The 16,415-nt window shown below is 45.9% G+C and overlaps 1 protein-coding gene across 1 annotated transcript in view; it reads right to left on the bottom strand.

Annotated features, from left to right (window-relative positions):
• Positions 1-15,904, bottom strand: part of nup160 (nucleoporin 160) — a 43,545-nt gene extending 27,641 nt beyond the window's left edge. The window contains exons 1-12 of the mRNA XM_069686448.1: positions 15,799-15,904; positions 14,761-14,869; positions 14,196-14,406; positions 13,506-13,728; positions 13,222-13,412; positions 11,116-11,352; positions 6,957-7,054; positions 6,568-6,652; positions 2,895-2,963; positions 2,330-2,413; positions 2,024-2,194; positions 133-232 (exon numbers count right to left, since the gene is read on the bottom strand). Of these exons, the coding sequence (XP_069542549.1) occupies positions 133-232; positions 2,024-2,194; positions 2,330-2,413; positions 2,895-2,963; positions 6,568-6,652; positions 6,957-7,054; positions 11,116-11,352; positions 13,222-13,412; positions 13,506-13,728; positions 14,196-14,406; positions 14,761-14,869; positions 15,799-15,904 (1,684 nt within the window). The remainder of the gene's footprint in view (positions 1-132; positions 233-2,023; positions 2,195-2,329; positions 2,414-2,894; positions 2,964-6,567; positions 6,653-6,956; positions 7,055-11,115; positions 11,353-13,221; positions 13,413-13,505; positions 13,729-14,195; positions 14,407-14,760; positions 14,870-15,798) is intronic.
• Between the last annotated feature and the right edge of the window lie 511 nt (positions 15,905-16,415).

Raw genomic sequence — 16,415 nt, 5'->3', positions numbered from 1 at the left:
TAAACCTGCCTTTCCATATATACACATATGAGAATGTGTGATATAAGAAGATAAATATTCATCCATGTATATTATAAAGCACATAACACACATGTAGCCTGTACACAGGTTAACACTGTGGGTGTGTTTTACCTTCAGTTAGGGGCGTGTCCTCCTCTGAGAACAGGTACTCATCATAGGAAAGGTACAGGTGATCCACAGCGAAACACGGCAGCAGGAACGACACGAAGCCCTGAAACACAAACACAACTTTACTGTTGACTTTTTTGTGAACATATTAATCATACTGATAATATTCCAGTGAAACACGGTAAACAGTATAATCAGAATAATCAGTATAAACAGTATAAACCTTAATCAGTATTAGGGGTTGACCAATTAATCGGGCAAATTTATTTTGACATAATCAGCATGGGCTGATGTCTGCGGTCACGAGGCCGATTAAACAAAATACGCGTGCATACACAGGCAGCCTCGTAAGTGTGGCTGCTGGAACGAGGTTAGCCCGCCCCCTTGTGTCCACTTCACCATTCTGCAGACAGACGTCAGCGGGTGCTGTGACACAGTTCTGGATGTAACGTTACCTGAGAGAAAACAGTAAGACCTCAATTCCTAGCTTTCAAATGCATTTAATTGGCCAGTCTTAATAACATAATGTTAATGTTTACTGTCTGTATAATTACATTGGTTACGGTGTTTTAGTGACAGGTAGCGAGCGTTTTGAGTTTGGTGCTTCAATAACTCATTTTCTTATTCAATGTTCTCATTATTTAACTACATCATTGTGAACTTTCACCCGTTTAGCTGCTCCAAAAAGATGAAAGGATGTTTTGCCCCTCATCTTCACTAGCTAACGTTAGCGAGCTGCAGACTGGAGAAAAATAGTTTGATTCACTCAAATGCTGCCCGCTGCTCCTGGAAACTTTTAAAGGTGGAATGCTTTCTTGCATGTGTCACTTTACAGCCTCGGTCCTCCAAACCGTAGTTCAGAGGCCGCTGGTTTCTTTGGGCTAATTCAATTAGCTTTAGCTGCTAACTAGCACCTGCAGTCCGGGCACACTCTGCTTTTAAGAGTGGTCTGGAGACATCGTGGTAATGTTCCACAAAAGCGGTGCTTTATTCACCCAGTGTAGCGAACACAACACACAGCCCTTTTTTACAACCTCTTCATTTGAACCTGAGCTTATCTGGACACTTTCTGCTGACTACTGTAACTTAAAGGGTAAAGTAGCATGGCTGCCACAGTGTTGTCAGACACTTCTTATAATGATCTGAGCCTGTCAGGAGCAAAAACAAGCGCTTTTAGTGGCTGTATATTGGCGTGTGAATCTCATTTGGCGGCTGCCGGCCGGTGCTCCCTCCCTGAATACTGGATCGATTTCAATAATTGTTGTCTCCACTAGTCACTTACACACAAACACATGGGGACATAGGGTCTAGGTTGAAAAATCCTGAAGTTATCCTTTAACAATCCATGAAGCATGCGCTTCCCGGAGTCTGCTGCAGGTACTTTTTCTACAGTCTACACTCACTTCCAATAACAAACCTGCCAGACGACACCCATAAGGCCACTGTTCTTAAAGGGAAAGGCTCCGCCTAACTCAATGAGCCTGTGGTCTGCAGCTGTTTAGCACGTTTATTTTATATTTATTCAAGTTTACAAATTTTCATTCTCTACTTACGCCACTGTTCAAAAGTTTTAGTGGACTTAAGAGATATATTTTCTTATTTAAAATAAGTGTACTGTTACATTTATTTAACACTGTTGTCTGCATTATCTGCAAGTAGATAATTAAAAATCTAATTAACTAAGTAGATAGTTAAATTAATTAAGCAATTTTGTGTCTCATTTGTTATTATTAAATTGTTGTATTTTATCAAATGCAAAAAAAATCATATCGGCCATCAGCCAACTTGCTCTCTAAATAGCGGCATCGGCCACTGAAAAACCTGTATCGGTCGACCACTTATCAGTATAATTAGTATAAACAGTATAAACATTAATCAGTAAAAACAGGTGTACCTTCCTCAGCAGGCACACCAGGCCTGTGTTCTGGTTCACGGTCACACTCAGAGGCTCAGACTGCACCTCCTGATATTGAAGACAGCAGGAGTAAAACCTGGACCAGAACTCCACCTGCAGCTGACGGTACTCCTCCTGAGAAAACTCAAACTCTGTCACACTGCTCTGCAGCTACGGAGGGGGAGGATGAGGAGGGGGAGGACGAGGAGAGGCATTACTCTCACATGAAAACACATTTATGGTGTCTGGTTACTTTAAATAAACTCTGTACATTATTCTTTAATAATCAGACAGGTGTGGGGTTACCTCGTTCTCCACAGCCAGAGTCACCTCCTTCTTCAGACTCTCCCAGGAAACGTCAGAGATCCTCTCTGAGCCTCTGCGAAAGATCTGACACATATAGAAGACTTGTCATAGTTTTACCTTTCCAAGTTTGCCTCAATTTCATTCATTTGTTTAACTCTTTGATGGCTGCAGAACTCTTTGAAGTCTCTGCATTATTCTCCGGTTCTGAATCTCACAGCGCCACACATGTTTTACCGGCACCAAGCACTAATGCTTTCTTCTTTGTTTGTTATTTAATGGCAGTTAGCAAACAGCTTTCAGATGTGTTACAGTCACCATCAACCCTAACCCTAACCCTAACCCTCAGTGGTGTATCTTCAAAGGACAAAAACATTTTTCTTTCACTATGTAGTACCTCATTACAACGAGGCGCCAGTAAAAACAATGGAAAACATTTAACTCCTGAATTCTATTGAAATGAATGAAAATAATAATACTGGAAAATTACTACCCATCTCTACTAAATACACACATTCAACATCTTCGGTATGATGATGTCACAGTGACATCACACAGGTAGTCTTACCTGGAGAGCTTTGATGATGGCTGAAGCTGTGAAGCGAAGAGGAGAGAAGAGAACCTCCAAGTACGTCTCCTGGCAACACACACACAAAAGCAGAGCTGAGTTACTATGACAACACACCCCATCACCTGTAGACAGTCAAGTTCATCTCACAACTCTAATTTGAGTTTGTAACATTTTTAGAATAGTTATTTCAAGACCGCCCCAATGATAAGACCGCTGCCCCGATTATAAGACCGCCCCGATGATAAGACTGCCCCAACGATAAGACCGCCCCGATGATAAGACCGCCCCAACGATAAGACCGCCCGCCCCGATTATAAGACCGCCCCGATGATAAGACCGCCCGCCCCGATTATAAGACCCCCCCGATGATAAGACTGCTCGCCCCGATGATAAGACCACCCCAACGATAAGACCGCCCCGATGATAAGACCGCCCCAACGATAAGACCGCCCGCCCCGATTATAAGACCGCCCCGATGATAAGACCGCCCGCCCCGATTATAAGACCCCCCCGATGATAAGACTGCTCGCCCCGATGATAAGACCACCCCAACGATAAGACCGCCCCGATGATAAGACCGCCCCAACGATAAGACCGCCCGCCCCGATTATAAGACCGCCCCGATGATAAGACCGCCCGCCCCGATTATAAGACCCCCCCGATGATAAGACTGCTCGCCCCGATGATAAGACCACCCCAACGATAAGACCGCCCCGATGATAAGACCGCCCCAACGATAAGACCGCCCGCCCCGATTATAAGACCGCCCCGATGATAAGACCGCCCGCCCCGATTATAAGACCCCCCCGATGATAAGACTGCTCGCCCCGATGATAAGACCACCCCAACGATAAGACCGCCCCGATGATAAGACCGCCCCAACGATAAGACCGCCCGCCCCGATTATAAGACCGCCCCGATGATAAGACCGCCCGCCCCGATTATAAGACCCCCCCGATGATAAGACTGCTCGCCCCGATGATAAGACCACCCCAACGATAAGACCGCCCCGATGATAAGACCGCCCCAACGATAAGACCGCCCGCCCCGATTATAAGACCCCCCCGATGATAAGACTGCTCGCCCCGATGATAAGACCGCCCCAACGATAAGACCGCCCCGATGATAAGACCGCCCCAACGATAAGACCGCCCCAACGATAAGACCGCCCGCCCCGATTATAAGACCGCCCCGATGATAAGACCACCCACCCCGATGATAAGACCCCCCCGATGATAAGACTGCTCGCCCCGATGATAAGACCACCCCAATGATAAGACCGCCCCGATGATAAGACCACCCTAATGATAAGACCGCTCGCCCCAATGATAAGACCGCCCCAATGATAAGACCGCTCGCCCCGATGATAAGACCACCCCAATGATAAGACCGCTCGCCCCGATTATAAGACCGCCCCAATGATAAGACAACTCGCCCTTATTATAAGACTGCCCCGATGATAAGACCGACCCAATGATAAGACCACTCGCCCCGATTATAAGACCGCTTGCCCCGATGAAAAGACCGCCCCAATGATAAGACAACTCGCCCTTATTATAAGACTGCCCCGATGATAAGACCGACCCAATGATAAGACCGCTCGCCCCGATGATAAGCCCTCCAATTATGAGTCTGCCCCAATGATAAGACCGCTCGCCCCAATTATAAGACCACCCCAATTATAAGACCGCCCCAATGATAAGACCGCTCGCCCTGATTATAAGACCGCCCCGATTATAAGACCGCTCGCCCTGATTATAAGACTGCCCCTATGATAAGGCCGCTCGCCCCAATTATAAGACCGCCCCAATGATAAGACCGCTCGCCCTGATTATAAGACCGCCCCAATGATAAAACTGCTCGCCCTGATTATAAGACTGCTCCAATTATAAGACTGCCCCGATGATAAGACCGCCCCGATGATAAGACCGCCCTAATGATAAGACTGCCCCGATTATAAGACAGCCTCAATGATGAGACTGCCCCAATGATAATACCGCTCGCCCCGATTATAAGACCGCTCCAATTATAAGACCGCCCCGATGATAAGACCGCTCGCCCTGATTATAAGACCGCCCCAATGATAAGACCACTCGCCCTGATTATAAGAGTGCCCCGATGATAAGCCCGCTCGCCCTGATTATAAGACTGCCCCGATGATAAGGCCGCTCGTCTCGATTATAAAACCGCCCGATTATAAGACCGCCCCTATGATAAGACTGCTCGCCCCGATTATAAGACCGCTCGTCCTGATTATAAGACCGCCCGGATTATAAGACCACCCAGATAATAAGACCGCCCCAATGATAAGACCACTCGCCCTGATTATAAGACTGCCCCGATGATACGATACGATACACTTTATTGTCCCCCTTAAGGAAATTTGTCTTGGACTCCAAGCCCGCTCGCCTCGATTATAAGACTGCCCGATTATAAGACTTAGACTTAGACTCAGACTCAACTTTATTGATCCCTTTGGGATGACTCCCTCTGGGAAATTCAGTATAAAACCGCCCCTATGATAAGGCCGCTCGCCCCGATTACAAGACCGCTCGGCCTGATTATAAGACCGCCTGGATTATAAGACCACCCAGATAATAAGACCGCCCCAACACCAGAGTTAGCCAGAAGGCTAGTTTTCATCGGTAGTCCCTTTTGCCAAATGTTATTGGCCTTCTCAAACAGCAAAAACAATTCAGTGCTCAACAGTTAGAAATTGAGGACCACTGTATGATTTTGTCTGTTAGCATCTGTTAGCAAAGACTGTTATCATTTCTAAGACAGTCTTTTTGGGCTCGTCGTCTTCAGACATTACACTGACACTGTATTTCTTGGCTGCTTAACAGTTGTTTAATGACTCCGCTGCATTGATGAAAATTCTCTTAAAATTGGCATCATAACTCCGCCTCAGTTGTTGGTTAACTTGGCTGACTTTTGTACTACTTGTTCTGGGTTGCCTGAGTTATGAGGGGTACATTTGCTTTACAAATAAGTGGCACTGTCTACTGTTGTGAACATATATTGGCCTTTAAAAGTTTAGATCCTAAATGTAAGATAAGAAGAATATTCAGATGTCTGTAAAGGGAAAAAACATCTTATATTCGGACCAATACGGTGTTTGTTATTTGGTTATATTCTTTACTGCAGACTTATTGACGGTGAAGTCAGGTACTTCACCTGTAGACACACCTGTTCTTAGGACTTTTTTATTTACATTCAGTGAATCTCAGACACGTCAGGTTGTTTCCTGCTCTGTTTAACTTAACAGGAGTCCATGCACAGATGATGGACTCTGAGAAGATGTTAATAAAGATTTGATGTAGAGATCTTCACATTTAATCCTTTATCAGTTGTCATGGGAACTCTGTTGGCAAGCAGCCTGACAGGAAGAGAGGGGCTGAGGGGGGAGCGATCAGAGGGGAGGTCATGTGACCGAGCAGGAATGTGTTTACAGACACACACACACTTGACCAGTTCCTGGAGGACAGTCTTTGCACAACACATCTGTACTACAAAACACTCAGTAACTGAGAGGATGAGCTGAGGAGGGGGAGAAAGGAGGAAGAGGAGGAGTGTGTGTGTGTGTGTGTGTGTGTGTGTGTGTGTGTGTGTGTGTGTGTGTGTGTGTGTGTGTGTGTGTGTGCGTGCGTGTGTGTGTGCGTGGTCTCACTCTGGGGTCCTGGTCCACTCCTATATGTATCTCTTCTTCAGGTGGAGGCTGAACAAACACCTGGTTCCACTGACCCGCTGTGTTACTGCAACACACACAAACACACAGTTCTTGACACTTTTGGTTACAGGAGTGAGAAACATCTGTGCTGTAATAATCATGTGCTGTTAATCATCTATAATCTATAAATCAAATTCAAATCAAATTTTATTTGTATAGCGCCAAATCATAACCAGAGTTATCTCGAGACACTTTACAGAAAGAGCAGGTCTAGACCGACTCTTTGTTCTGTTATTTAAAGAGGCCCAACATGAATCACCATGAGTAGCACATAGCGATATAGCTAGAGCTAAAGCTATAATCAAACATCTATAATCAGTCACACTCACTGTTCAAAGTTGATGTATTTGACCACAGAGGAGTTTGACTCGTCCACCCACACAGCCCAGACGTCTGAGGAGGTCACAGCAAAGTCCACCAGAGTCTCCTGCACGCACACGCACACGCACACGCACACACACACACACACACACACACACAGTAGTCAGATGATAATCTTCTGCTGAGCGTGCAGGCTGATATTAAACTATAAACTGTAACAGTGATCACAGAGGTCGGAGGTCAGTGTGTACACAGCTCAGATTACTCAAACATGTTCACATCAGTCACACTGTTTCTATGTGCTACAAAGGAAGGTTTCTGCAGTCAGCTTAGGTCAGACAAAAGTGCTTTGAATTGATATTGGAATTGGTCATTGTCAGGCTTTGTTACAGCAGAGCACCTGAGTTTCACTCTCTGAGCATCAGTAGGTGAGGTCAGCCGTTATGAGTCACACCTTCTATTGCATGCTGTTGTGAAATCAAACAGTGGCGGATTCAGCCGTGGCACTTTCTGGTTCAACTGCAGCACTTCCTGGTATTCAAACACACAAGCTAAGCTGTAGCGTCAGCCCTTAAGTGTCCGCCCAAATTGGGAAAAGACCAGTGAGTCTACCTGCGTGAGTCCACCGAGCAAAGCCACCGGCTGGTAAGGCCCTCTTCTCCATTTTCTTTGTTGCCTGCCTAAGGCAACATGTGCTATAAGCAAATTCCTGATATTCATGGGTATAGAAAAAAATGCATCGTTCACAGACAATGCAACCGCAACAACCTCTCCTCACTCAGAAAAGTCTCTTCTACTCACTCCTCCATTAACTTTGGCCTTTGGAACTGCCTGCTGTAAATAAAACAGAATTTATCCAAGCACTTACAAAACAGTCAGATATTCATACTAGCCCTGACTGAAACCGTGATCCTTCCAGAAAACACTGCCACACCAGCTGCACTCTCTGTAGACAATGTTCTCACTAACAGCCCGCTCTGTTGGACGTGGAGGTGGCACAGGTGTCCTCATCTCCAAAACTGGAAATTCAGTAAGCTCACCCCAGGAAGCAACAAATCGTCATTTGAATACCATGCAATCATGATTACTGCTCCCATCAAAATTAAAAATGCAAAGGGCAGGGCTCAGGGCAGCAGAGAGAAAGTGGCGTGAATCCAGAGAGTCCACTGACCTCAGTGACTACCATCAACAACTTGCATCTTTTTCCACCAGTTTAAAATCTGAAAAGACTGCTTATTATCATTATTATTATTATCTGTAGTGCCACTGATGCACCTCTATCCGCCTCCCCCAGCCTCCACTCTGCTCACTCCAGACAGGCTCGCCACATTCTTTACAAATAAGGTTTCGACCATCAGAAATCAGTTCTGAGCCCCACCAACTCAGCCTGAAGCCACCAGCCAATAGCGCCTCATTCTCCCCCGACTGAGGACGAAGTCTCCAAGCTTCTGCAAGACTCTCTGCCTACTACCTGTCCACTAGGCCCAATACCATCAAACCTCCTACAGACCATTTCCCCCACACTTAACCCTGCAGTCACATTATCAATTCTACACTGCAACAGGTGTGTTCCCCACTGCATTCAAGCAAGCTCAGGTCACCACACTGCTCAACCCCAAACTGGTTAAAAACTACAGACCAGTCTCACTTCTACCCTTCCTGTCAAAAATACTTGAGCGCACAGTTTTTAATCAAGTCTCTGACTTCCTGTCCAAGAACAATCTGTTGGACCCTCCTCTGGTTCATGTCCTACCTCTCAGGGAGATCTTTTAGAGTATCTTGGAAAGGAGAAGTGTCCAAACCCCACAGCTTATCCAGAGGGGTGCCTCAAGGGTCAGTGCTCGGTCCCCTTCTCTTTTCAATGTAGACCACCTCACCTGGTGCAATCATCCGCTCCCATGGTTTCTCATACCATTGCTATGTGGACTATACCCAGCTCTTCCTGCCATTCCCACCAGAGGACACTACAGCCTCGGCAAATCATGCCTTGCCAATATCTCTAAATGGAGGAAAGAACGCCACCTTCAGCTCAACCTATCCAAGACTGAGCTCCTTGTCATCCCAGCCAGTCCCTCTGTGCAACCACAGATCAACATCCAGCTCGGACAAACTGAACTCATACCCACTGAGACCCACTGCTCATATCCCTCCACTGTTCGTATCCTTCCACTGTTCGTATCCCTCCACTGGCTCCCAGTCGCCGCTCACATCAAATTCAAACCCTGTCACTCGCTTACAAAACAGCAACAAAAACGTCTCCTGCCTACCTGAACGCCCTCATCCAGGTCTACACTCCGTCCCACCCACTACGCTCTGCCAATGAAAGGCACCTGGTCATCCCATCACAACAGGGCCCTAAGTCTCTAACTAGACTCTTCTCCTCTGTCGCCCCCCGGTGGTGCAACGTGCTACCAAACTCCATTCGGTCCGCAGAGTCCCTTTGACCTTTAAGAAGAAGCTAAAGACCCAGCTCTTTATGAACACCTCTGACCGTTGAAATAAACGCCCTATACACTGCCTGTTGGCACCAGTGTCCAGTCGCACCTGAAGCTGTTTGTTGACTCTTACTGACTTCGTTCCCTCCTGTCTCGATCGTTGCTTGTGTCGTATTAAAGGTCCCATATTATGCAAAATTCCCTTTGGAATGGTTTCCTAACAATAACATGCGCCCCCTGCCTGTCTACAAACCCCCAGAGAAAAGTGTCCTCTCCTCTCTTGCTCCACTTCTCAGAAAATGTGTGCTGAAACAGCCCGATTGCAGCTTTTCCCTACATGACGTCATGAAGGGCAATAACACCTCCTCCAGGTTGGTGACCCCGCCCCAGATAAATGTTTGGTCTGCCCCCTTAAACTTCCTCGCAGGTGCTATTTTATTCCTCTCGCAAACGCTGCTCCGGTAAAATAAACATGGCGAAGGTACGGGCAAAGCACGGCAGGTGCTCTGTTGTTGGCTGCACAAACGAGCACAGGAGTCTATTTTTACCTCCTTCGTCTGAGGTCATGTTGCTTTACTGTATAGGCCTACCGAGCATGATAGCCTGTTGAATGTGGTTTTAGCATAGCAGCTAACGTAAGTTACTGTTGGTAACATAGTTTCCTTATACTACGTTAAAACCCGTTACCACTCTACAGCCCGCCGGCGGGCCGTCATCGCGATTACTACAACATTTGACCTGCAGCTACGATGATAACTTTATGTTGCCACTCGTGTGTCACATCGTTGGAAAGCTACGATCAAGCTCAAGATTCGATTGATATGAACCATTAAAAGATCCAATCACCACAGCGGGTGCAATCAACGGCAACAATCATAAACAAACATTTACCAAACTGACGTAACTCACCGATGAAGGCTCGCTGTATTCCACTGATGCATATTATTTTCATAAATTCCCTCCTGGTACATTGCTAAAGGTCCAGATGATATAATCCAGTAAAGTATTTAGTCCAAAAGCATTATTCCATCAGTAAGTATCCACGGATCGCTGTTCGTCGTTACTAATTTTTACATTTCCCCGTGTATTTACTGTAATAACTTCATATTCCCTTTGAAGTGCCGCTCCGTTCCGCTATCAAAGTGGAGGCGAGCTTCTTAGCTTTCTATAGAGGTCTCATTTGATCCAATAGGAGCTTCCATTACTGATTCTCAGCCTACAATAGCCAACCAGAGTCGGTGTTGAAGGAAGGTGCCTGTCCCTCTTTGACTGAAGGCAGAGCCGGCCAATAGCAACCGAATTAGCGCATGGTACCGGAGCGGGAGGGGCGTGGACAGGCACAGCTCATTATCATTTAAAGCTACAGACACAGAAACAGCTCATTCTCAGTAGAGCTCAGTAGAGGGAGTTACAGGCTGGCTGAAGGCCAGGAACAAACTGGGTTTTTAGGCAACACACTTCAAATTGAGGTTCTGGGACCTCTGAGACTGATGTGAACCTGCTGAAAAGGAGTATAATATGGGACCTTTAACTGTCATATACACCGCTTTGGACAAAAGCGTCTGCTACATGAAACTGTAACAGTGTAACATATGTAACCAGTCAGCACCAGCACCCCATCTGAGTCCTGCACAGGGAGGAGATGTGGTCCACCTCACCCTCACACCTGAGGTTACCTGAGTTCTGAACAGGGAGGAGATGTGGTCCACCTCACCCTCACACCTGAGGTTACCTGAGAGCTGAACAGGGAGGAGATGTGGTCCAGGCTGTAGCGCTGGTTGTCCGTGGCGACGAGCTGCAGCAGGGTGAACTGTCCTCTGTGAGGTACGCTCAGGTAAACACACACGCTGAGGCCGGTGGAGGCAGAGAAGGCCAACCTGAGGCGGTGACCCTGACCTGACAGACGCTTCACACCTCTGCAGGCCGGCATGTAGTCCAACATGTCAGCCTCCAGCAGACACGCCTGCTCCTGCAGGAGGAGCAACAAATGGAGCATATGTTAACATAACAGTGTTGTGTATTTATGTATAGTTTACTGTAGAAGGAGTAAAGACATAAAGTGAATTTAACATCATGTAGTTGTTGGTTTATTAAAATGTTTGTGTAAGTGTTGGATCATATAAACTCTATATTCATGTATAATAATTCATTTTATATTTTCATCATTTCATGCAAAAAAATAAATAATTAATTAATGTAATGTTGAGTTAAAGGGAAGGGGCTCTGAGGAGGTGCTCTATGGAGAGGCTTTATGAAGGGGCTCTGAGGAGGTGCTCTATGGACAGGCTTTATGAAGGGGCTCTGAGGAGGTGCTCTATGGAGGGGCTTTAGGGAGAGGCTCTGAGGAGGGGCTTTATGGAGGGGCTTTATGGAGGGGCCCTGAGGAGGAACTGACCCCATCAGGAGCACAGCAGCATCAGCTCTGACTGACTCACGTCCCTCTTTCACACCAGTAACAGTAAAGTGTTTTTCTGTACTTATCTAACGACTACACCTCCCATGATGCTCTGCCTGATGACAGCCTGTATGCGCACTGCTGAGTGCAGTGTTTCCGCTACACACATTTCACCGCCACAGAATTATTGCCACCGAACTACAGACCGATCAGTCTTCTTGGGACCGACCTTAAGCTGTATGCCAAGATCCTGGCCATCCGCCTAAACGCTATATTGGGAAATTAGTCTATTCTGACTAAACTGGCTTCATTCCAAAACGCCTTGCTGCAGACAATATACATAGACTGCTACATGTTATACACGAATACATTTATTTGTATGGTTTGTGTGTTATATGCAAATCCCGCTGCTGTGGTGTCGACCAATGGACTGCATTCAAAACCCTTCTTAATTGAACAGGGCTCAAGGCAGGGGTGCCCCCTTTCTCCCATGCTAATTGCGATCTCACTTGAACCATTGGCCCAAACAATAAGGAAAAATGAAACTTGTAGGATCAAAATTAAGTCTCAACTAAATATCGCTGTTTGCAGATGATATTTTACTATACACCTCTGACCTCTGACCTTAAGGAATCGAGACCATACATTCTAAAGACCTTTAAAGAATCCGGCTCCTTTTCTGGATATAAGATCAACTGGAACAAATCCAGTAATCAACAACAGATCAGTAACACCATCCATGTGTGCGATGATTCCAATCCAATCAAAAATTACATACTTGGGCATTATTATACACACTTGACTAAACAAAATTGTCAGAGACAACTATGAGGCAATATTAGGACACATTCAAAATGACCTTGTCAGGTGGTCTGCTGTTCCACCATCGTTTCAATCTAGGATTGCTACCATCAAAATGAACGTGCTACCCCGTATTAATTTCCTTAGTGCAATGATTCCGTTACCCCCACCAATGACATTTTAGAAAAGACTTGATTCTGTAATTCGTGGATATATGTGTAACAACAAGCAACCATGGTTAAAATACACTACCTTACAACGCACCAAATGCAAGGGAGGTCTGTCTCTGCCTACCTTTAAAATAAATATCATGGCTTACCAGCTACAACTAATTGGAGTGCAAAGACTGCAGGACCTTGCTTTCTCATTAATCAGTCTAAAGAAGTGTATGTTAACCTTTGGTCCTATCATCACTAATACAATAGCCAACCTTAGACGAGTGGAGGAGCATCTACGCTACACCAATAAGACAAGTCAACAAAGAATAAAGTTACAAAGCCTCTAATTAATTATATGAATTTTTTAATCATCTGACAGCAATAGTTTTGATATGATGTGCGCATGCGCACATACCTGGGTGGTACAACAAAATCCTCCACCCCCACTGCTGAAAAAAGGAAACACTGTGTGAGTGTGTCTCACCCTGAAAGACCACATGCGCAGCCGGTGGTCCTGACAGAGAGCGAAGACGAAGGAGTCCTCCTCCAGCTCCTTCACAGCCAGGCTGAGCACCAGGTCGGCCGGACTCTGATCACCCCGCATAGCTGACGGCATCCAGCCCGACAGCCGCTGCATCATGGAGCTCCTCCTCAGCTCCAGCACACACACAGGGCCTGAACACACACACACACACCATCAGTGACTATCTCAGAGGACATGTTTGAGTGTTGTGTTCACAGACAGGAATAATAAACAGCTGGTGTTACCGGGGGAGTCGTGGGGGGGCAGGGTCACCACCATGATGCCTCCAGCAGGGGGAGCCACAGCGTAATGAGCCTCTCCGGACTGACTTAGCCAGGCGGTGGACGTGCTGGGACTTCCTGTCTGACCCGCTGATCCAGGGATGATGGCGCTGTGAGCGGCATCCTGCAGACTCAGCTTCCCCACGTCAGTGAACACCGACTGCATGTGCAGCTCCGTCACCAGCTCCTACACACACGTCTAATGTTATATATACATAATGTGTATATACACTCACCGGCCCCTCAGATTTTGTTGACTGAGGCCACAGTTAAAGGCGCTGTTGTACTGAACTTAATAATATTGAGATGTGTCTCTAATCTTTTGTCCTCACTATTTACATACATGAGTGGGCCAGAGTATTAGGAACACCTCTGAACATAATGCAGCTCAGTACAGCCCCACCACCAATGATGATGCTGAAATATAATTGAACCAACATCTCTATGACAGCTTAGAAAAAAGCCTGTACATTACAGGCAACATGAAAGCAAAGCTTATGGCTGAGCTGGTGTGTTGGATTACATTAGCTTTTCAGGTGTACCTAATGAAGTGGCCGGTGAGTGTATATAAGTATAAAAACTATGTTACATATGGTGAACTTGACTGTGCAGTATAGACCTCAGGAACCCTTTGAGTCAGTGTTGGTTACTCACGCTGCGGTACATGCGTGAGGGGTGGGGCAGCACCAGCCTGTGGACGCTCTGATTGGTGCAGACGAGGATGATGACATTGTTGAGGGTCTCATGGATGGCCACACCCCCCGGCAGCACTGTACAGTGTGTGAACTTGAGTTTGACAGCATTGTTGAGTAGATTGGTGTCCAGAGACTGCTCCACCAGCTGCACCGTGTCTCCTGACGTGGACCTGTACACAGTCACACAGGAAGTTATCATTACCTGTCAAAGGAAGCAGCTCTTATTGTGAAAAGCCAGAGCTGTGCATCTGTGTAACTCTCTAAAATACAGTTTAAAATGTATGCTTTATTATTAACGATTAGGCTACAGATGTGTTCAATCTGTGAATTATCTTAATTTGAACCCTTTGGTAACCAAGGTCCACACTGGGCACTCTCAAACATCCACAGACGACTTTGATGTCAGAGAGAAAGACTGCTTTATGTTTTAGTTTATATTTTAGATCAAACGGTGTGTTTTCAAAGAGTCAGGTGTGAGTGTATGTGTGTGAGTGTGTGTGTGTGTGTGTGTATGTGTAACTCACCAGTAAATGAACCTGTTACTGGTGACAGACAGCAGCTTCCCGCTCTCCTCATAATGAAATGCTCCGGCAGACTCCGGAAACTTCGACCCCCCGGGAAGAGCAGAGACGCCTGGACACACACACAGATATCAGCTATTCAGCGTTTTTACTGGTTTTAAAATACTGGGTATGCTCCTTCAAAGACCAGTGGTCATTATTTAAAAACCCCAGGTGTTTAAATGAGAGATTTATTGACCACCTCTGCGACAAAGCTGTTTTTCCTCCTCTTTGAAGGCATTAAGGACATCATTTGAGTGCCTTATAAATATCTGTCACCCAGCTGAAGATGGTGTGTCAGATGAAGGAAACTGGTGGTCTGGGCCCTGATGGAGTCTGAACCACGTGTTTCTCTGAGTTTTGATGTTTAACAAAGTGACTGAAGAAACAGAGACGACAGAGACTGCCGAATCAACACATCCATCAAAAAAAAGATTATTCAACAATTATTTAGATCATTTAATTGTCAAACATTCACTGGATTGCACTTGTAAAATGTGATGTGAATGTTTATACCTGAAGTGTGAGCAGAGAGCCAAACTGATTTTAAATCTCGAGTCACACTGGTTGTGAGGAGACATCACTAAAATACCAAAGGTTTACAGAAAACACGAAGCATTGCTTAAGATAAATCACTATATTGAGTACCGTTAGCTTACATGCTTTCTTTTTGACAGCTGAACAACCAGCTAGCTACTAGCTGATGCTAATAACAGAACCGGGCACGGGACAGGGGGTAAATATTAATGCACCGGAACTCACTTTCTCTCGAGCTAACAGCAGCTAATCACGAGCTAACCACGGAGATTTATGGCCAAAACAACCCCACTCTCCTCCGGGCCCGTTACATGAAGCTAACCGCTAACTAACGCTGCCGTCCAGCGTGTTAGCGGTGCTAGCTATCGTTAGCATGTCCTTGCATTGAACCCGCGTTAAGAAAAGCGAGTCTAAATGAGAGAAAAACGGAGCACAGAGCTGAGAAGACTCCGTGATGCAGATTACCCAGGTTTACTGTCACTTCTCTGAACCGGGACACAGTTTCCCTCTCAAATCCACAGATCTCTATGAAGCTGCGCTCCAACGACGCCGCCATCTTCTCCTTCCTCATGTAACTGTGACGTCAGAGGAGAGCGGTCGCGCGCGCTGTCGTTTCAAACATTTAAAGAGACAGGACACCACAAGGCTGGCTACTGCATACTATTAAACACGAAGAAGAACGAGGAGGAGAGGGAGGATGGCGACGGTGACTAGTTCTCTGTTTCCAGCTAAAATAATATTAAAAATAGATTTAAGACAGATACTGTTGTAAATTGTAGTTTTGCACTTTTTTATTTTGGTGTAGCCCTACTGTTAAGTTGTTGGCAAAAATGGTCCGGTTACCATCGGATAATCCGTTTTGTGATCAGATAACCCAAAACGAAACTGGCAGATAGATAGATAGATAGATAGAGGGATGGATAGATAGATGGATGGATGGATGGATAGATGGATGGATGGAAAGATAGATAGATAGATAGATAGATTTGAGATGGTTTTGAGAGGCATTGGTTTATATTGTGCATGTTTCATACTACATACTACATATTCCCTTGACAAACATTGATCACTACCTCAACTAC

Source organism: Semicossyphus pulcher, unplaced genomic scaffold (assembly GCF_022749685.1).
Source record: "Semicossyphus pulcher isolate SPU_LCO1_2020_fin unplaced genomic scaffold, fSemPul1.0.p SCAF_8, whole genome shotgun sequence".
Taxonomy (NCBI): domain Eukaryota; kingdom Metazoa; phylum Chordata; class Actinopteri; order Labriformes; family Labridae; genus Semicossyphus; species Semicossyphus pulcher.
Note: the sequence above shows the minus strand (reverse complement) of the source record. Positions and strands in the feature narration are given on the sequence as shown.